This window comes from Myxine glutinosa, chromosome 12 (assembly GCF_964187855.1).
Source record: "Myxine glutinosa chromosome 12, kmMyxGlut1.1, whole genome shotgun sequence".
Taxonomy (NCBI): Eukaryota; Metazoa; Chordata; class Myxini; order Myxiniformes; family Myxinidae; genus Myxine; species Myxine glutinosa.
The window spans coordinates 43,263,232-43,284,730 of NC_136272.1; the positions used below are offsets into that span (position 1 = coordinate 43,263,232).

The window sequence follows — 21,499 nt, forward strand, 5'->3', positions numbered from 1 at the left end:
TCTGTTCCCAACCTTACCCAGTCGAACCCAACTGCTCCTGGACTCTGTGTCCTCTCCTGACAAGGTGGAGAAGTTTTTGTCAAACCTCGACTCTGATTCTGCAACTGGACCAGACGGCATCAGCCCACGGGTCCTAAAATCCTGCTCTGCCGCTCTATCTCACCCTCTCTCTGTTCTTTTCACCCTCTCTTTTGCTCAAGGTCATCTGCCAGCATCTTGGAAATCAGCAAACATTACCGCTTTACACAAAAGAGGTGCAAAAACAGATCCTTGCAACTACAGACCAATCAGCCTGCTCCCAATTATCAGCAAAGTCATGGAATCCATCATTGCTTCGGATATCAAATCCTTCCTCTTCTCCAATGGCTTGATCTCCGATCATCAATTTGGATTCAGACCAGGTCACTCTACTCTGGACATGCTGCTTCTGCTTTCTCAACAATGGATGGAGGTCCTCAATGCCAAACAGGAAATTAGAGCTATCTCCCTTGACATATCACGTGCCTTCGATACGGTCTGGCACCCCGCTCTGCTCACCAAACTCTCCTCCTTTGGTATCCATGGAAATCTCCACGCATGGCTGGCGGATTTCCTCTCTAGTCGTAGTCAACGTTTGGCCCTGAATGGATTTCTCTCATCGCCCCTGCCTGTTCTGGCTGGAGTTCCTCAAGGTCGTGTTCTGGGCCCTGTGCTTTTTCTGGTCTTCGTCAATGATCTCTCCGACTCTGGAAAATCCTCTCTATCTCTTTGCTGATGACTCCACTCTCTGCCGCTCCATTCCTCATCCCTCAGATCGGCAGCCTGCAGCCCCCTCACTCTCTGCAGACCTGGACAAAATCACAGACTGGTCAAACAAGTGGAACATGTCTTTCAATCCTGACAAATCTCACACTCTTCCTCTGTCTCTCCGAAAAGACCGACTGGAAAACCCTCCCATCTACTTTCTCAACAATCCTCTCCAAGAAGTTCTGTCGCTCAAGCTTTTGGGTCTCACTATCTGCTATGATCTTTCTTGGGAAAACCACATTTCCAAGCTGGCTTCCAAAGCCAGTCACCGACTGGGCATCCTCCATCGTGCGAAGTCCTTCCTTGGCACACCTGAGCTCCTCACCACATACAAGGCTTTCATCTGCAGCTCAATGGAATACTGTTCCCCCCTCTGGGCCAGTGCTCCTGCCTCACACCTAGCTCGTCTTGACGCTGTTGAAGCCAAAGCCTTCAGAATCATTGGAATCTCCTGCGATGAAGCTGACTCTGAGGTCCTTTCACTCACTCACCGCGGGCAGGTTGGTGGTCTTTCTGGCTTCTACCGACTCCTCTCTGGCCTTGCTCCCCCAGCTCTCTCTGTGCTCTGTCCCCCAAATATTCCTACAGGTCGCACAAGATCTGCCAGCAACCCTCTTATGGTTAAACTGCCAAAATCTAGGCTCTCTGCTCACCTTCACTCTTTCATTCCCCTTTTCTCCCGCCTCTGGAACAAACTCCCCCACTCCCTTGAAGCCCACTCCTCCCTCCAGGTCTTTAAAACAGCTGTTCACCACCTCGACTGTGTATACAAAAAAACCATGGTTAATGATCACATCATTAATGCACAGTTATGGTAAAGTCTAATTTATTTTCATGCTTGACTTGACCAAACTTACTGCAGCATACTGTCGCGTTCCTGGCGATTAAAATCTTTACCCGGAAACAGATTAGCCGAGCAAGCTTTAACTCCGGGGCGATGATCAAATGCGGACTTTATATATGCGGGGGAAGAAAGGGGAGGGGAAGATGAAGGGTCTTACCTGTTGTCCGCCGGCAGTTCCCGAACCTGCGAAAAATAAACTCAAACAAAACGGGTTTAAAATGTACAAGGAAAACGAGCATTCTGAGTATTGCGCTGCAATACATGTCCCCTACCGGCAGTCTGTCGTCCGGAAAACTGTTGGGGAAATTACCAAGGGTTATTTACCCACAGGTTCTGAATCGTTCCCAATCGCTAATTACCTCAGGATGGGCTCACCTGTGATTTGCACTCGGGACTTCGATTTATACACCTTGCAGACAGGTCAGCAGAAGGACGACAAAATAAGTTGCTGATAAAGAAACGTTCGAGTCGCTAAATATCAGTAATTTATTATATTTTCCGGTTCACGATCAATGATCGATGTGTATATATATATGTTGCTTGGCTAGGCTCCGCCCCTCCCGAAAGCGGAGGCTGTGTCGCGCTTTTGACGTTCGCGAGACGAGGCTGAGGGCACACGGTGTGGCTTGAGGAGAACTCTAGAATACACGAGATATCCATTTTTAAAATATTTTCGTTTAATTAACGATATCTGCCAAACCACGTGCCCTATCGCATGTTCCAAAAGGACATTTTAGTAGACTGACATGCTGAACAGATCTGTGAGGTTTCCCCTCGATTGGATCACAAATGAGGGAGAGGCTCTGTTTTTAAGGTTCATGCTTAAAAACGTCATAACTCTGAAACCTCGATCTGTTCAGCCGTTGCAGAGAAAAAGGGGTTTTCGTGTTTTCACGAAAAACAATATGGCGGCCGAACCACGTGACCTGTGATGTCATAATTACCATTAAAATATTCTACAGACCGAGTCCCTCCTATGGTGAAAATTTGATCTCAATCGGTCCTATTATTGCAGAGAAATTGGTTTTTAAAGGATATTAAAACTTTAAAATGGCACTGAGTTAAGGATCATCAGAATGATCAGAATTCCCAAAGTTCAAAGTGCCATAGCTTTGTCAAAAATGATCGAAACGTCATGAAGTTCGAACTTGAGATCTGTAACCTATCATGAGGAAACCATGTGCCAAGTTTGAAATCTTTAGCATTAAGCGTTTAGTAAAAGAAAAGTCAGGAAAACTGTTCTTTGTCTGACAGACTGACGGACGGAGGGACGGCGTGCAAACCTATAGTCCCCTCCGGTGTACACCGGTAGGGGACTAATAAAAGGATTTATTAAAAGAAAATACCGATGACAAGAGAAACGCGACGGTCAAACTAAATTCCTATGGGATCCTTCACACCAGACTTGTAACACGGTCAAATGGGGAATAAAAGAACTGGAAAATAATGGTGTGTGGTTTAATTGTGGCACTCAACTCAAATCGGTGCCTCGTTAGTAATCGTCCAGGCCCCAGCACGCAGTCTCAACGCGGCTCTGGTGTTGGCGGGAAACTGCTCGTCGTTTGGCGCGCGCACAATGCCAGGCTCACTGCACAGTCAGCTCACTTCTGACCCGGTGCGCGAAACGAACGAGGAAGCACGTGATTCACTCTTCCAGCCACAACTGTCTTCGTCATCCTTGCATGTCAAAGGATGGTGTCAGCAACAACGTCGAGGACCAGGGGTGAGCGAGAGGCAGGAACGTCGAGGGACAGAGGAAGATGCGAGAGGCGAGGAAGGGCAAGAGGTTGTCGAGGGCAAAATGAAGGCGTGAGGGGCAAGAGGAAGAGACAGTCGGTCCGAGTCTTCTTTTATTCGTCGGGTTGCGACGTCATCGGTGCTTCTCCTCCAATGCCCGCAGGCCACCGCTGCATGTTCAGCTCTCCACCAATCCACACGCAGACCGCTTCTGACGTCATCGGTCGTACCTTGCCAATCGGCGCACAGCTTCCTCCTCGGCCTTCCTTCACCAATCAGCGAATCCCTTCCCATCCTGGCCCTTCACCAATCAGCGAGTCCCTTCCTATCCTGGCCTTCCCATTGGCCAACTCTCACCCAACCACTGTCCTCCTCGGCGTGGCTCTCGTCCTTCGTGGTGATGTAGATGGTGGTGTTGTATCGGCAGTGTTTAGAACTGGCTTCCGGTTGGTTTTGTTGTTATTTAGTGTAGTTAATGGGCATTTCCTGCACTAGTGTCTATGGTGCAGTGCCAAAAGAGATAAAGGATAAATCGCATAGGGAACGACGTACAAGGGATAATTTATCCTTATTCCCTAAGCAAAATAACGGGGACAAAAATACAACTTCATCCGACATTCGGGCTAAACAGGCTCTCTACTTATTACAACGTGGTGGTTCTTCTTCACGACAGTCGGAGCATGCTACCTACACAAATCTACCTGGTCTAAAGTATCCCTACCCCCACAAACTTAACAATACTTTGTTATCCCAGGTTGTCAGTAAAGCCACCAAAGGGATAGCATTACTCACTTAAAATCTTAACTTGTTGAACTGATTATTACAAACCATATATTCTAGCCCCCATATCAACTGGTGATCATCCATTCATAGTATTTAATCCTCGTCAGTCCATCCAATCTTGGAAATCTGTAAAGATTTTCCTTGGGGCCTTTAATTTCATCAGTGAGTATATATATATATAGCTCCTCTCTTCTTCGTTCACGTGTCGCCACACACGGGAAATTGCCGAGATATATTAAAAATTCGTCCATTTGATGACAATCGTCACGATGAAATATTTAATTTATACGTCGTCACAATAATGTGGAGAGAGGAGCATCGCTTCGTTCACGTGTCGCCACACACGGGAAATTGCCGAGATTTTTTTTCACTTTGCACAAAAATAACATCAAGTAATCGAATCAATAGGAATGTCCCGTGCCTATAACATCGACGTTATAGGCACAGCTGCATCTAGGCATTGTGTAACATCGACGTGGCTTTTGTTTTAATTAAAACTTTTTGTACTTGTTAATATATGCCTCCTATCTGGATGCTTCCCTGACATGGAAAGATGCATCAGTATGAACAGTTCCTAAAATTTACCGTCACAAAATATGATCAGTTTCTCCCAATATCTATTACACCCGTGATTGCTCGTGTCCTTGAGGGCTGTCAACTTTTTTTGTAAGGCATTTGACCATATTGACCACACGACTGCAGTTCAAAAGATCATTCAACTTGGGGTGAACCGTGCAATTCTGCCCACGATTTGTAGCTTCCCATTACAGCGATCTAAGACTGGTGCATTGGAGCTCCTTCCGATTCACTTCAACTCTCCCGTGGAGTATTGCAGGACATGAAACTTGGACCGACCATCTTCCTTGTGATTGCCAATGATACCACTCCTGCATGCATACACTGATGGAAATGTGTTTATGGCTTCAGTATTGAGATATTGCAAAGAGCTGAAGTGTTTGTTGCATGTAGTCGCATATGGACTTGGTGAATGAGGTAGTGACAATGACATGGCTGAGGCAGAGAAATGCGGGTATCATTTCTTCGTAAACCACTACCGTCTCCAACTAATGATCAGTGGTGTTTCTGTGCATGGCTAGCAATGACTCTCGACGTTTGTGCATCGTGAGTCGAGCTTAAGAAGAATGGTGAGAGTTGGAGATTTGGTAATGATCTACAAGATGAACATTCACTCCATGTTAGAATTTGGAGCACCTGGATGGAGTTTGTCTCACCATATCTAAACTAGCCGACTACAGAGCAAGAGTCCAAAAAGGAATGATTCCCCATGCTGACCTTTTACATTCCTTTAGTGTTACGACCCTTGCTGATTGTCACATTAACCTCTTCGCACACTATAAGTGTGTACTCGTTTCCAGTCATCACCACCTTTTCCCTTAAAACTCGACAACTGTCATCTCGACGATGTAGTTTACGAAACAAAACAAATGTATATCCTGCAAACCCGAAGTCCAAACACAACGATTCAAACAGTCCCCCATTCCTTGTCCATTTGTTGAACATTAATATGTGAACTACAGTAATACCCAGGCCTACGTCATTAATTGGTTCCATAAGCCGTGACAAAACTCGGTTTTTGACGTAAACCGGGCGTAATGCCTTAAAAATGCCTTAAAATGAAGACAAACACCGTAATTCGTAAAACTAGAGTAAATAACTGGAGGAGGCTGCGGCTTCGCCTGACAGGAGTAAAACCTCGTCAGTGTACTCACTCCTATTGAGGAGTGGTCCTCTTGTATGACCATGCATTGTGGCCCTTCGGGGTCAGGATGCATGTGTTTGAATGACCATGTGCTTCAGCCTTGGGGTTGAGGTGCATGTGTAATGCTAATGGGACAGTCTAGATAGACGGTGTGCTTTGGCCATGGGGTCAAGGTGCACGTCCAAGGCTGTTCAAATGTTTGATTTTTTAAACCTTTTTTCATCGTAAAAAAGGCGTCTCATAAGAAGGAGGCTTCGCCCTGAATCTTTGCCGCTCCCCGTCGGGAGTCCCTCCGTTGTTTTCTATCGGTCGGGGCTTCTCCTTGAACGGGGTGACCGGCACAGACGTGTCGACCGTGAGCTGGCTTGTGTGCCGAGTGGCTCCGTGACCCGCTTCACCATGGCGTGCTTTACCCAACGTGCCCGAGCAGTTTCACCGGTGGTCGTGTCATGTCTGTGACGAACGAACGAGCTCAGGGTTCCGTGAACCCGGCCGCCCCGGGGATCGACGCTCGCCTCCGAGTCGTAGGCGTGCCCCATCTTTTCTCGAGCGGCCGAAGTTGCTTGCTTCTTTATTTTTGGACGATGCGATATACGCAGAAACGACGACGTACAGTCAGGCATTTGCAAATCCATGCACATGTGCACATGCACACGCCGATCGGTTCGTCGACGCCGGATGCCGGCAAGGTGCCCGACGAGGCACCCCGGCTCGAGGCATGACACGGTCGTTCGTTTCACATGGGCCATGGGGCCTGACCTCGTCGCGGACATTGCACACTCTGCACGGTGACGTGACGTCTGCCACGGACGGTCGTCAGAGCCGGCATCGTCATGTTTCGCCGTTGCCACGTTACGTTGGTTGTTTTACACAGTAAAGGAACCTTTACACAGTAAAGGAATAATCACAACAATACTAGCGAAAGGCAAAGCAAGCACGCGACCAAGCACGCGAATGCATATGGCGTCACCTTTGTTTTGAATGAGATCCAGCAGCTACGCGTATGTACAGTATACTGTACGTACATTTTAATATTTTTTAAATGTGCTTTTTATTGTATTTTAAATTGTTTTTTAGCTTCTTTTATTGTTAATTTATGTACTATTTTATTTATTTTAAATATATTTTTAAGGAAAAATTAATTTTTTTCCCGTCTGTAGGAGTGACGTAAAGTCGCACATAATGACGTTCGCTGAACTGAAATTTACTCTGGAAGAGTGGCGTAAAGTCGGATTTGACGTAGGTCGAAGTGGCGTAAAACGGGGTATGACTATTTTAAAATTGTGGAAGTGCATAAGAGGGTGTGGGAGTGGGCAACCACCTCTGTGGGAGTGGTAACCAACCACCTTTGCTGCATTTACACCACTGATATCCATGTAATGAGCAGGCTGAAAGTCAGTTTATGCACTGCTCAAACAGGGCCGAGCGGGTTACCAGGAGAAAAAATTTGGCTGATGTCATGCTAGCCACTTTGTTGTGCTATGGCGGTAGTTGGTCTGTTTGTATCAGCATGATTGTGTATAGTAGCAGTTAGTTGATCATATGGAATGATGACAATTTCTTGCAATAATTGAAATAAGAGGTTAATACTTTGGTGACTCCATTCAGGGAGAAGTGTAAAATGGATTTAAAAAACAGCGAGCAAATGGAGTGGGTGTGTCAAATTGTGAGTGTTCAAGTTGAATATTTTCTTTTTTTTATTGTGCTGGTTTCTGTACAAGGAAATGCCTTTTTGTTTGATAAACATGTACATTTTACAGTTTGCAAATATAGAATGCATTTCATGGTAATTGTTCCTTCACGTATGCCTTTGCAGTTTGTGGGTGTTGAGGCCTTCATCACGGCTGTCACCGACGTGTTCCCGGAGTTCCTTCGCGGAAAGGGGAAGCGGGAGATCTTCTTGGCTGTCTGTTGCTTTGTCAAGCTCTTACTTGGTCTTTACATGGTGACAGAGGTACCAGTGGCAACTGAATTGCTTTTTTATAGAAACTGAACGCCAGAGGTAGAGGCAGTGTTTTTACGCGATCGCAGAAAACTAACAGAATTCACTTAAGCCGTGATATCAAATGGAAAAATGAATCTGAATGGAAAAAAACGCACTGTAGAAAAAAAAAGTCGTGATTTTTGTCTGCGATAAAAAATATTCACCAAATAGCCTGATTTTTGGCTGCGATTAAGTCTAAAGATTAAGTCTATAGACTTAATTCCCAAAGTGTAATTACGAAAAGTCTTTGATGGAAGGGTTTCGAGATAGTCAGGGCCCTTAGGGATATTTTGGTTCAAATTCTTCCAAAAGCTTCAAATTTGGCGCAGATGTTGCCCATGCCATACTCTTTCGATTTTTGACGGGGCGCCAAGGGCGGTATGATCCGGGGACCATACCGGTCCATCCCACCATGTCACCTGACCTATGACGTCATAATTAGGATATGCATCCAATCACATGGCATACTATAAGTGGTCAAAGTTAAAAATGAATCGATCGAAAAATGAAGGCAGGGATCCATTTTTAAGGTTTTCATAAAATCCAATATGGCCGCCAGGTCACATGACCTATGACGTCATATTTATGACATGTATACAATCATGTATACATGAACCCGGATCATGATCGCACAAAAATTAAACACAAGGATATGGCATACAGTTCATAAAACATCAAAATCCGTACCTTTGTAATTAGACTGATGAACTGCATATGCCTGAAAATTAGGAAATAGACATGTAAATATTTCCTTTAATTGTCAAAAATAAGGTCAGAGTTCGATTACCCAACCCAGAAACATATAATGGTGAACCTCGCGTAAATCTTGACAAAAAACTCAAAAACCGACGTGTTTGACTCAAAAATGACCTTTAAGATGACCTTGAGGGTTGACCTTGACCTCGAATCATCAAAATAACATCATAATTGGATTCCTCGACCTCGAAAACCCCTGAAAAGTGGTATCATACATGATTCCAACCCTTTTGGTTATTTAACTGATTTTCCTCTAATCCGGGTGGCGGCCATTTATATTAGTATTTCGCCAATATGGGGCCCCCGAGGGGGGGCGCCCGTCTTGGCGCGCGTCAAAAATCGAAAGAGTATGGCATGGGAAACATCTGGGCCAAATTTGGTGCCTTTGGAAGAATTTGAACCAAACGGCCCCAAAACATCCCTAAGGGCCCTGGCTAAGAGGAGGGCAGGGAAGGGGAAGGAGGCAAAACCTGATTTTGTTAAATTGGTTACTCAGGGTCCATCAAATTCAAATCAGACTTGTAGCCTGATATTGGCTTAATGATTAAGCTGGCTGGCTTAAGATCCTCCGGTCTTGAGTTCAAGCCCCTGTTGTGCCATTGAATTAACACCAGGTTGGTCAACTCAGCCTGTCATCCTTCCAAGGTTGGCAAAATGAGTACCAGCAAGCTGGTAAGGAGGGGGCATTGCATCAGCAGCACAGCCACACCACGAGAAAATAATGCAGCCAAACAGCTGCACGTTGCATGCATACAAATAAATAAATAAAATAAATCAGATTTTTGTTTAATTTTTTTTTTTTTTCCCCCCCCTCCCCCTTTGTTGCTGAAGTTTGCAAACAAATGGTGAAATTAAATGTCATCAATGTTTCTTCACACACTGAAGTTGAGGTGCATTTGATGAATACATATTTATTTGAACCTTTATTTCAACAGGGTGGAATTTACTTGTTCCAGCTCATCGACCTCTTTGCTGTGAGTGGAGTGACATTGCTATGGCAGGTGTTCTGGCAATGCATAGTAGTGGCATGGGTTTACGGTATGTCAGTTCTGCGTTGTTTTTTTGTTTGTTTGTTTTTTTGATCACCTTTTATTTCTTCTGATTTCCCCTGTTCCCCTCCTTTCTCCCACCCTTCCTTTCTCCCACCCTTCCTTTCTCCCACCCTTCCTTTCTCCCACCCTACCTTTCTCCCACCCTACCTTTCTCCCACCCTTCCTTTCTCCCACCCTTCCTTTCTCCCACCCTTCCTTTCTCCCACCCTTCCTTTCTCCCACCCTTCCTTTCTCCCACCCTTCCTTTCTCCCACCCTTCCTTTCTCCCACTCTTCCTTTCTCCCACCCTTCCTTTCTCCCACCCTTCCTTTCTCCCACCCTTCCTTTCTCCCACCCTTCCTTTCTCCCACCCTTCCTTTCTCCCACCCTTCCTTTCTCCCACCCTTCCTTTCTCCCACCCTTCCTTTCTCCCACCCTTCCTTTCTCCCACCCTTCCTTTCTCCCACCCTTCCTTTCTCCCACCCTTCCTTTCTCCCACCCTTCCTTTCTCCCACCCTTCCTTTCTCCCACCCTCCTTTCTCCCACCCTTCCTTTCTCCCACCCTTCCTTTCTGCCACCATCCTTTCTCCCACCCTCTTTTCTCCCACCCTCCTTTCTCCCACCCTCCTTTCTCCCACCCTCCTTTCTCCCACCCTCCTTTCTCCCACCCTGCTTTTTCCCCCACCCTGATTTTCCCCCCATCCTGCTTTTTCCCCCACCCTTGCTTTTTCCCCCACCCTTGCTTTTTCCCCCACCCTTGCTTTTTCCCCCACCCTTGCTTTTTCCCCCACCCTTGCTTTTTCCCCCACCCTTGCTTTTTCCCCCACCCTTGCTTTTTCCCCCACCCTTGCTTTCCCCCCCACCCTTGCTTTTCCCCCCACCCTTGCTTTTCCCCCCACCCTTGCTTTTCCCCCACCCTTGCTGTCCCCCACCCTTGCTGTCCCCCACCCTTGCTGTCCCCCACCCTTGCTGTCCCCCACCCTTGCTGTCCCCCACCCTTGCTGTCCCCCACCCTTGCTGTCCCCCACCCTTGCTGTCCCCCACCCTTGCTGTCCCCCACCCTTGCTGTCCCCCACCCTTGCTGTCCCCCACCCTTGCTGTCCCCCACCCTTTGCCTCTCTTTCTCGCCCTTTTCCTCTTTGTCGCCCTTTTCCTCTTTGTCGCCCTTTTCCTCTTTGTCGCCCTTTTCCTCTCTTTGTCGCCCTTTTCCTCTCTTTGTCGCCCTTTTCCTCTCTTTGTCGCCCTTTTCCTCTCTTTGTCGCCCTTTTCCTCTCTTTGTCGCCCTTTTCCTCTCTTTGTCGCCCTTTTCCTCTTTGTCGCCCTTTTCCTCTTTGTCGCCCTTTTCCTCTTTGTCGCCCTTTTCCTCTTTGTCGCCCTTTTCCTCTTTGTCGCCCTTTTCCTCTCTTTGTCGCCCTTTTCCTCTCGTTGTCGCCCTTTTCCTCTCTTTGTCGCCCTTTTCCTCTCTTTGTCGCCCTTTTCCTCTCTTTGTCGCCCTTTTCCTCTCTTTGTCGCCCTTTTCCTCTCTTTGTCGCCCTTTTCCTCTCTTTGTCGCCCTTTTCCTCTCTTTGTCGCCCTTTTCCTCTCTTTGTCGCCCTTTTCCTCTCTTTGTCGCCCTTTTCCTCTCTTTGTCGCCCTTTTCCTCTCTTTGTCGCCCTTTTCCTCTCTTTGTCGCCCTTTTCCTCTCTTTGTCGCCCTTTTCCTGTCTTTGTCGCCCTTTTCCTGTCTGTCGCCCTTTTCCTGTCTGTCGCCCTTTTCCTGTCTTTGTCGCCCTTATCCTGTCTTTGTCGCCCTTTTCCTGTCTTTGTCGCCCTTTTCCTGTCTTTGTCGCCCTTTTCCTGTCTTTGTCGCCCCTTTCCTGTCTTTGTCGCCCCTTTCCTGTCTTTGTCGCCCCTTTCCTGTCTTTGTCGCCCCTTTCCTGTCTTTGTCGCCCCTTTCCTGTCTTTGTCGCCCGTTTCCTGTCTTTCTCGCCCGTTTCCTGTCTTTCTCGCCCGTTTCCTGTCTTTCTCGCCCGTTTCCTGTCTTTCTCGCCCGTTTCCTGTCTTTCTCGCCCGTTTCCTGTCTTTCTCGCCCGTTTCCTGTCTTTCTCGCCCGTTTCCTGTCTTTCTCGCCCGTTTCCTGTCTTTCTCGCCCGTTTCCTGTCTTTCTCGCCCGTTTCCTGTCTTTCTCGCCCGTTTCCTGTCTTTCTCGCCCGTTTCCTGTCTTTCTCGCCCGTTTCCTGTCTTTCTCGCCCGTTTCCTGTCTTTCTCGCCCGTTTCCTGTCTTTCTCGCCCGTTTCCTGTCTTTCTCGCCCGTTTCCTGTCTTTCTCGCCCGTTTCCTGTCTTTCTCGCCCGTTTCCTGTCTTTCTCGCCCGTTTCCTGTCTTTCTCGCCCGTTTCCTGTCTTTCTCGCCCGTTTCCTGTCTTTCTCGCCCGTTTCCTGTCTTTCTCGCCCGTTTCCTGTCTTTCTCGCCCGTTTCCTGTCTTTCTCGCCCGTTTCCTGTCTTTCTCGCCCGTTTCCTGTCTTTCTCGCCCGTTTCCTGTCTTTCTCGCCCGTTTCCTGTCTTTCTCGCCCGTTTCCTGTCTTTCTCGCCCGTTTCCTGTCTTTCTCGCCCGTTTCCTGTCTTTCTCGCCCGTTTCCTGTCTTTGTCGCCCGTTTCCTGTCTTTGTCGCCCGTTTCCTGTCTTTCTCGCCCGTTTCCTGTCTTTCTCGCCCGTTTTCTGTCTTTCTCGCCCGTTTTTTTTTTTTTTTTTTTTGTATACAAGATCGAGGCTCGTGAAAGAGCGAAAATTAATCACACAGAAAGACAAACAGACACATAAAACAAATAACATCGGGAGCGGTAGACAAGATGGGGAGAGAGGGGGAAGGACACAAACACAACATTTGAGAGCAGGGACCGAGAGACATGGAGACATCGAGAGATCTGTGGGAGGGAGAGGGCTTTGGGGGGGAGGCATGTGAAGGGGGGAGGCATGTGAAGGGGGGGAGGCATGTGAAGGGGGGGGGGGTGGGAGAGGTATAAACATATGGACACTGCCAGGATTTCCAGGAAATAAGTTGGAATTTCAAACAAGGTGGATCTGGGGTGAATTAGTGGGGGTAGAAAAGATCAAGGTTATGGATGGGGGAAGATAAGAGATGGTGGTGAACAGCTGTTTTAAAGACCTGGAGGGAGGAGAGGGATTGAAGGGAGTGTGGGAGTTTGTTCCACAGGCGGGAGAAAAGAGGAATGAAAGAGTGAAGGTGAGCAGAGAGCCGAGATTTCGGCAGTTTAACCATCAGAGGGTTGCTGGCAGATCTTGTGCGACCTGTAGGAATATTTGGGGGACAGAGCACGGAGAGAGCTGGGGGAGCAAGGCCGGAGAGGAGTCGGTAGAAGACAGAAAGACCACCTACCTGCCTGCGGTGAGTGAGTGAAAGGCCCTCAGAGATAGCTTCATCGCGGGAGATTCCAATGATTTTGAAAGCTTTGGATTCAACAGCGTGAAGCCGAGCCAGGTGTGAGGCAGGAGCACCAGCCCATAGGGGAGAACAGTATTCCATTGAGCTGCGGATGAAAGCCTTGTATGTGGTGAGGAGCTCAGGTGTGCCGAGGAAGGACTTCGCACGACGGAGGATGCCCAGTCGGCGACTGGCTTTGGAGGCCAGCTTGGAAATGTGGTTTTCCCAAGAAAGATCATGGCAGATAGTGAGACCCAAAAGCTTGAGTGACAGAACTTCTTGGAGAGGATTGTTGAGAAAGTAGATGGGAGGGTTGTCCAGTCGATCTTTTCGGAGAGACATAGTAAGAGAGTGAGATTTGGCAGGATTGAAAGACATGTTCCACTTGTTTGACCAGTCTGTGATTTTGTCCAGGTCTTCAGAGAGTGAGGAGGCTGCAGACTGCCTATCTGAGGGAAGAGGAATGGAGCGGCAGAGAGTGGAGTCATCAGCAAAGAGATAGAGAGGATTTTCCAGAGAGTCAGAGAGATCATTGATAAAGACCAGAAAAAGCACAGGGCCCAGCACACTTCCTTGGGGAACTCCAGCCTGAACAGGAAGGGGAGATGAGAGAAATCCATTCAGGGCCACACGTTGACTACGACCAGAGAGGAAGTCCGCAAGCCATGCATGGAGATTTCCATGGATACCATAGGAGGAGAGTTTGGTGAGCAGAGCTGGGTGCCAGACCGTATCAAAGGCCCTTGATATGTCAAGGGAGACAGCTCTGATTTCCTGTTTGGCATTCAGGACCTCCATCCATTGTTGAGACAGCAGAAGCAGCATGTCCAGAGTAGAGTGACCTGGTCTGAAACCAAATTGATGATCAGAGATCAAGCCATTGGAGAAGAGGAAAGATTTCATATCCGAAGCAATGATGGATTCCATGACTTTGCTGATAATTGGGAGCAGGCTGATTGGTCTGTAGTTGCAAGGATCTGTTTTTGCACCTTTTTTGTGTAAAGCGGTAATGTTAGCTGATTTCCAGGATGCTGGCAGATGACCTTGAGCAAAAGATAGGGTGAAAAGAAAGGAGAGAGGGTGAGATAGAGCGGCAGAGCAGGATTTTAGGACCCGTGGGCTGATGCCGTCTGGTCCAGTTGCAGAATCAGAGTCGAGGTTTGACAAAAACTCCTCCACCTTGTCAGGAGAGAAGGACACAGAGTCCAGGAGCATTTGGGTTCGACTGGGAAAGGTGGGAACAGAGAGAGATGGGTTTGGGACTTAGGATTTCGAGGCGAACACAGAGTTGAGGCATTCGGCTTTGTCACGTGCGATGTCAACTGTGTGGCCATTTGAGGTAAGGGAGGGGATGGAGGGGGAACAAACACCAGAAACGGATTTGACCAGACGCCACCAGGATTTGGAGGAAGGAGACAGGTTTGAGAGTTCATTCTTGAGTGAGGAGAGATAGTGCTTCCTGGCACTCCTGAGGGTAGACACACACTTGTTCCGAGCTTGGTGGAAGGAACTGAGATTTCCTTCAGTTGGATTAGCCTTCCAAGAGGCAAAGGCAAGTTGTTTCAGGGCAACTGCCTCACCACAAGATTCAGTGTACCATGGACGGGAGGAAGGGTAAGACAATTGAAGGCGAGATGGGATAAATCTGTGCATGAGAGAGATCAGTTTGCTTTGGAAGAATTCCCAGGAAGAATTGATGTCAGAGGCAGTGGAGATGGGAGACCAATCCAGACGATTGATGGCTGCTTGAAGACCGTCCCAGTCAGCCTGAGTGAAATGCCAGACTCGTCGACGCTGAGGAGGCTCTCTGAGAATGGCCAGAGAGATGTCCACTTTGACAAGCACATGATCAGAAGAACCGATTGGAGCAGAAGAAGAGCAGCAGACATTAGCAGGGAAGTTTGTCATAACCAAGTCTAGAAGAGAAGATACTCCATTGGCTGAGATCCGGGTCGGGAAATTGACAGATTGACAGAAATTGACAAATTGACGTTTCCTGTCTTTCTCGCCCGTTTCCTGTCTTTCTCGCCCGTTTCCTGTCTTTCTCGCCCGTTTCCTGTCTTTCCTGCCCGTTTCCTGTCTTTCCTGCCCGTTTCCTGTCTTTCCCGCCCGTTTCCTGTCTTTCCCGCCCGTTTCCTGTCTTTCCCGCCCGTTTCCTGTCTTTCTCGCCCGTTTCCTGTCTTTCTCGCCCGTTTCCTGTCTTTCTCGCCCGTTTCCTGTCTTTCTCGCCCGTTTCCTGTCTTTCTCGTTCGTTTCCTGTCTTTCTCGCCCGTTTCCTGTCTTTCCCGCCCGTTTCCTGTCTTTCTCGCCCGTTTCCTGTCTTTCTCGCCCGTTTCCTGTCTTTCTCGCCCGTTTCCTGTCTTTCTCGCCCGTTTCCTGTCTTTCTCGCCCGTTTCCTGTCTTTCTCGCCCGTTTCCTGTCTTTCTCGCCCGTTTCCTGTCTTTCTCGCCCGTTTCCTGTCTTTCTCGCCCGTTTCCTGTCTTTCTCGCCCGTTTCCTGTCTTTCTCGCCCGTTTCCTGTCTTTCTCGCCCGTTCCCTGTCTTTCTCGCCCGTTCCCTGTCTTTCTCGCCCTTTCCCCGTCTTTCTCGCCCTTTCCCCATCTTGGCTCATTTCATCTCCCCTTTGGCTCATTCCCCCACAATATTCCTTTGTACATCCTTTTTGTCCGATTATTTTATGCCCTAATTCATATCCTTTCCTCTCCATTCCTAGCCTCCCTTTCCCAGAATGAACACTCCTGTTTTGAGAATTTGCTTTCCTGGCATTGCTTTGCATGCATGGATAGTGGGAACAAAGTTTGTGCCAATTCGATTTGCGTAAATGCCTAGCAGCAAAATTGTGCAGGGGGTGGAGCCAAGGGTGAGGCTACTTGTGTCTGAGAATGGATTGGTGAGTGGTTATATGGCTGTCTCTGTCTGAATCTGCTGTGCACATATGGCCACCTGGGAATGGAGTTGTGTGCCTGGAAGCGTGTGCCTCTTAACAGAGTTGTGCATGGGAAGTGTGCATGTACCTGGGAGCAGCGTTGTGTATGTGGAGTGCATGTGTACCTGGGAGCAGATTTGTGCATGAAAGGGAGAAGGGTGAGTGTGTGTGTGTACCATGGAGCAGATTTGTGCATGGGACATTTGCGTATACCTGGTTGCAGAGTTGCGTATTGGGAGTATATGTGTGCTAAAGAAGAGTTGTGTATGGCTCGTTGGAGTATGCCTGTGGAAAATGTGTGGGTCAGGTCACCGTTACACAAAATGGTGTGCTGCAATTTGTTTCCAGAATTGTGTGTTCTGTTTTATTTACAGCAGTTATTCTTCTAAGTTGTGTTTTTTCACAATTATGCATGCGAGCGTGTGAATTTGTTTGCAGAGGTGCTTGAGCAGTGCACGCATGCTCCCAGAGGTGTATGCTTTGATTTGTCGTGTGCTTGAGATGGTTGGGTTTGAAAATCGATGTGATCGTTTTGGGCTGTTGCAGCTGCTGGTCCATTCAAAAGGATCCTTCCTCGTTGCTTTGTCCGTGCCATGTGTTGTACCGTGTGTGTGCTTGTGGGGGCTGTGTGTGGCAGGTTTTCCAGAAGAGCCTTGAGAGGCACCACACTGCTGAGGCTCCAGCAAGAGAAGGAGTGATGGTGCAACCATGCGAGGTGGAGATGCGGTGGTTTTAGTCACCACAGCAGGCTGATATTTACCTCTGACGCCACACAGGATTGGGATGATGGTGGGGTTGAATCATGGGTGTGGGGTGGGGGTGGGCTGGTTGGGCTGGAGATGGAGATGGAGATGGACAAAGAATGGTGCGTTTGTGGCTGACGGTTTCAAGAGTGAAACTTGTTTTTTCTTTTGATGGATGCATCCAGGTAACCCATCACCTAATTCATTTTTTTTCAAATTGTAGAACTGCATATCTACATCAAACACCAAGTGACTGTGTGGGATGTGGATTGGTGTGAGAGAGTGAAAGTGAGAAACTTGCTGAAATGACTGAATGTGTACATCTGGTAGGAGTTATTACATTGCATGTGCATATTGTTATTCTTTGACTATATTTAACATGACCAATTTATGTGGTGCAGGTGGTGAAAATTTCATGGCTGATGTCACGCTCATGATTGGGTATCGTCCCAGCAGTATCATAAAGTGGTCATTGGCTGTGGTGACTCCAGCGATGTGTATGGTAAGGCCTGTTCAATCTGACTCTCCTCCTCCCCTGCCCCGTACCCCTTTCATCAGCCCGTTCCCCTTTCATCAACCCCCCAGCCCCTTCCCTTTCACCACACACCCCCCTTTAATCACTCTCCCTCCTCCCCCCCTCCCCCAGCATCTTCCCCTTTCACCAGCTCACCAGCCACTTACCCTTTCACCACATCCCCCCAGCCCCTTTCACCACATTCCCCCAGCCACTTTCCCTTTCACCCCCCCCCCCCCAGCCACTTTCCCTTTCACCACACCCCCCCCCACCCCCCCCAGCCACTTTCCCTTTCACCACACACCCCCAGCCACTTACCCTTTCACTACACCCCCAGCCACTTTCCCTTTCACCACACACCCCCAGCCACTTTCCATTTCACCACACACCCCCAGCCACTTTCCATTTCACCACACACCCCCAGCCACTTTCCATTTCACCACACACCCCCAGCCACTTTCCATTTCACCACACACCCCCAGCCACTTTCCATTTCACCACACACCCCCCCAGCCACTTTCCCTTTCACTACACCCCCAGCCACTTTCCCTTTCACCACACACCCCCAGCCACTTTCCATTTCACCACAAACCCCCCAGCCCCTTCCCCTTTCACCAACCCTCTCCCCCCCCCTCCCAGCCTCTTCCCCTTTCACCACCCCCAGCCCCTTCCCCTTTCACCACCCCCCAGCCCCTTCCCCTTTCACCACCCCCCAGCCCCTTCCCCTTTCACCCCATTACCTGCTGGGGTGAAACTGTTGTTGGGTTTATCCTTAACTTGTCCGTTGGAGTGCTCCAAATCCCGCGCCTCACTACTTTGATGGTTGTGGGTCAGATAACTCCGAAGCAGATAAGTCTATAAAAAGACCACTGATGCTGTCTACAGCACTCACCTCTGGCCTGATCACTGTGCCCAGAGTCGGTTTACTGTACCTGTGAGGTGAACAAAGCAGACGGAGAACCTTGCTGTGGCTGCGTAGTGGCTACTAGTTGGCCGAGTGAACTAATGATATGTCGCAATGTCGTTATTTAACGGGCGGATTGGGTTTTTTGAGCAACTGTTCCCAGAAGATTTATCGCAGACCAAACCCAAGCATTTATTTTGCTGGCAAATAAAACAAATTTACTTCTTCATGCAGCTGTAATAATTAACTTTTCTGGAGTTTTATATGAACTTTACTTGGTTCCTACTAAGAATACAAGGGTATTCCAGGATGCACGAGATCTTTTGAATGTCCCTTCTTTTCTATAGTTTGTCACATGGCACATACCATATAAGCCTTTTCTATGCCCCTGGAATTTTCCACAAGAATGTCCCTTCTTTTCTATAGTTTGCCACTTGGCACACGCCATATAAAGGGGCCTTTTCTATACCCATGGCATTTTTTATCAAGAATGTATCTTAAGATCAGATCAGAAAAACAAACAGGACTGGCCCAATCTCCACCAAATTTTGCATATGTGATGGTAGTATCCAGGAACAGGTCATAGGCGCAAGGAGAAAACCTCACCCTGAAGGGGGTGAGGGCGGAGATAAGTTGTGATTTTTCCCGATCTCCACCAAATTTTGCATACGTGCTTGCAGTACTCAGGATAAAAATAAATAAATAAATAAAGCCTCCCCCTTTTTACCACCTCCGAGGGTGGGCAAACATCAATAGCTAGTTAAAAGTGCCCCGGCTAGCGAAATGGGCCACTCAAAATGCACACAGCACAATTGTGAAAGGCTTCTGTTGCTTTCATACTGTATTTCCAAAGTCCCGTGTTACTGGCTGTTGACAATTTCCTGTCACAATTTACTCTAAACCTCCAGTGAGTCTTATTGCCCATGAATGCATCTGCAAGGAGTTTCCATTCCAGTGATTTAGATACAAGTTGAGTTGTGAAGTGATCTTTGATTAGTCATTTTTCAACTGATATGGCCAACTGAAACAGTCTTTCTTCAAAGGGGGAGGTAGGTGTGGGGTGTTACAGCTTTCCCTTGCCACATCAAAGCGCGGTTCATGTTGTGCGACATTATGCTACTTATACATTTTTTAGCCGCGCGCAGACGCTGCTCATAGAGTGCCCTCTGCTGTTGTTGTTGTTGTTCTTCTTGTTCTTGCAGAGAAGACAAAACCTCAAAGCTTCACCCATTCTGGGAACCATAGCTCCACCCATTCTGGGAGAGCCTTCATATAAACAAATATCCACCATTTTATTAACTCGCATAGCTTTGAGGCCTGTTTTGTAGGCCCGTGGTGTCTTCCTCTGTCACACAGTTTTATTTCAAATCAAATTCGATATATCATTTCATTTTTCAGTCGCTAACATAGTTTTAGACTCGGTTGAAAAAAAAACGGGAAGAAAATCCGATGAAAGTTGCCCTTTATAGAACGAAATGAATTCTCAAAGGCCTGTAACTTCAAGTCCATTGAGATTTTTTTTTTTTAAATCGTGGCATGGTCAGTCATACACCGCCCGAAATAAGAGATGGGAAAATGCCGAGATATATATATTTTGTTTAAATCGCGGCATGGTCAGTCATACACCGCCCGAAATAACAGACGGGAAAATGCCGAGATATATTAAAAATTCGTCCATTTGATGACAATCGTCACGATGAAATATTTAATTTATACGTCATCACAATAATGTGGAGAGAGGAGCATAGCTTCGTTCACGTGTCGCCACACACAGGAAATTGCCGAGATATATTTTTTTTAAATCGCGGCATGGTCAGTCATACACCGCCTGAAATAACAGACGGGAAAATGCCGAGATATATTAAAAATTCGTCGCCACACACGGGAAATTGCCGAGATATATTTTCACTTTGCACAAAAATAACATCAAGTAATCGAATCAATAGGAATGTCCTGTGCCTATAACATCGACGTTATAGGCACAGCTGCATCTAGGCATTGTGTAACATCGACGCGGGTTTTGTTTTAATTAAAACTTTTTGTACTTGTTTTTTTTATCTCATACCGTAATCCCCCTCCCCCCTCCCCCATCCCCTTCTCAGGGCATGGTTTTGTTCACATTGTTGAAACATGAGAGCGTAAAGTACAAGGACTATGTGTATCCTGCATGGGGTGAGGCCATCGGCTGGCTCATGGCTCTGTCTTCGATGCTCTGTATGCCTTGCACACTACTCTTTCTGCTGCTCAGGAGTAAGAAGGGAACTCTTGTTCAGGTGGGTTATGTGGTTTATGTTCTGTGTTCAATGTTGAGTTGGAGGCATATTTTGTCATTAATTTGGTAATGATGGGAGTTCTTTCGTATGCTGCGTTGCTTTCAAACCGGCACATTATTTGAATATTGGTACCTATAGCCAAGCATTATGGAAGTTTAATCTGCACACCATTTGAGCTGGTTGGTGGGGTGAGGGGGTGGGGTGGGTACATGGTACGAGGATTGAAAGGATGGTAGGTAACGAGGATTGAAAGGTGGAGAGCCATTTGGTGCTTCATCACAAGTTTGGTTCTGGGGAAATTTTTGTGCCAGCAGCAGAGTGAGAATTCCATTCGTACATTTTCTAACTTCATCGATATATTTTGCCTTTATGAATGTTGTTCTTTTCATTATGCTGCCGCCGATGAAGTCACCAGAGGCATTATGTTTTCAGACAGTCCGTCCGTGATAGCTTTTCGTTACCGCAATAGCTTGAGAATGGCTGAAGGGATCTTAGTCAAACTTGGTGCAGGTATGTACAATGAGATAAAGATGAACTGATTAGATTTTGGGGTCCAGAGGTCAAAGCTCAAGGTCTGCAATAGGTTTTTACCTTCAGAATGGCTGAAGGGATCAAATTCAAACTTGGTACATTGTGTATAATGATGTAAAGATTAACTGATTAGATTTTGGGGTCAAAAGTCAAACGTCCCGCCGGGTAAAAATCCTGTTACCGCGCGCGATAACTTGTGAACCAGTGATGGGATTCTGCCCAAAGTTAGTACAAGTATCCATAATGATGCAAAGATGAACTTATTTGATTTTAGGGTCAAAAGGTCAGTCTGTAATAGGTCTATAATTTCAGAATGGCTAAAGGGATCAAATTCAAACTTAGTTACATGTATGTATAATGGTGTAAAGATTAACTGATTAGATTTTGGCGTCAAGCGGTCAAAGGTGAAATGTCCCGTCAGGTAAAATTTTTGTCACCGAGCTATCTTGTGAACCAGTCATGGGATGTTCACCAAACTTGGTATAATTATATATTATGATGCAAAGATAAACTTATTCGATTTTGGGGTCAAGAGTTCATGTTAAGTTA

The 21,499-nt window shown here is 47.3% G+C and overlaps 1 protein-coding gene across 8 annotated transcripts in view; it reads left to right on the top strand.

The window, feature by feature from the left end:
- LOC137437893 (sodium- and chloride-dependent creatine transporter 1) overlaps nt 1–21,499 on the top strand; it is a 112,216-nt gene that overhangs the window by 76,921 nt on the left and 13,796 nt on the right. For 5 of the 8 annotated variants that reach the window (XM_078766317.1, XM_078766318.1, XM_078766319.1 and 2 more), the window contains 4 exons: nt 7,687–7,824; nt 9,546–9,648; nt 17,130–17,230; nt 20,249–20,419. In XM_078766317.1, coding sequence (XP_078622443.1) covers nt 7,687–7,824; nt 9,546–9,648; nt 17,130–17,230; nt 20,249–20,419 — 513 coding nt within the window. Of the gene's footprint in view, nt 1–7,686; nt 7,825–9,545; nt 9,649–16,622; nt 17,231–20,248; nt 20,420–21,499 lie in introns of all 8 variants that reach the window. The other 3 variants (XM_078766320.1, XM_078766321.1, XM_068132605.2) reach the window with 1 other exon arrangement.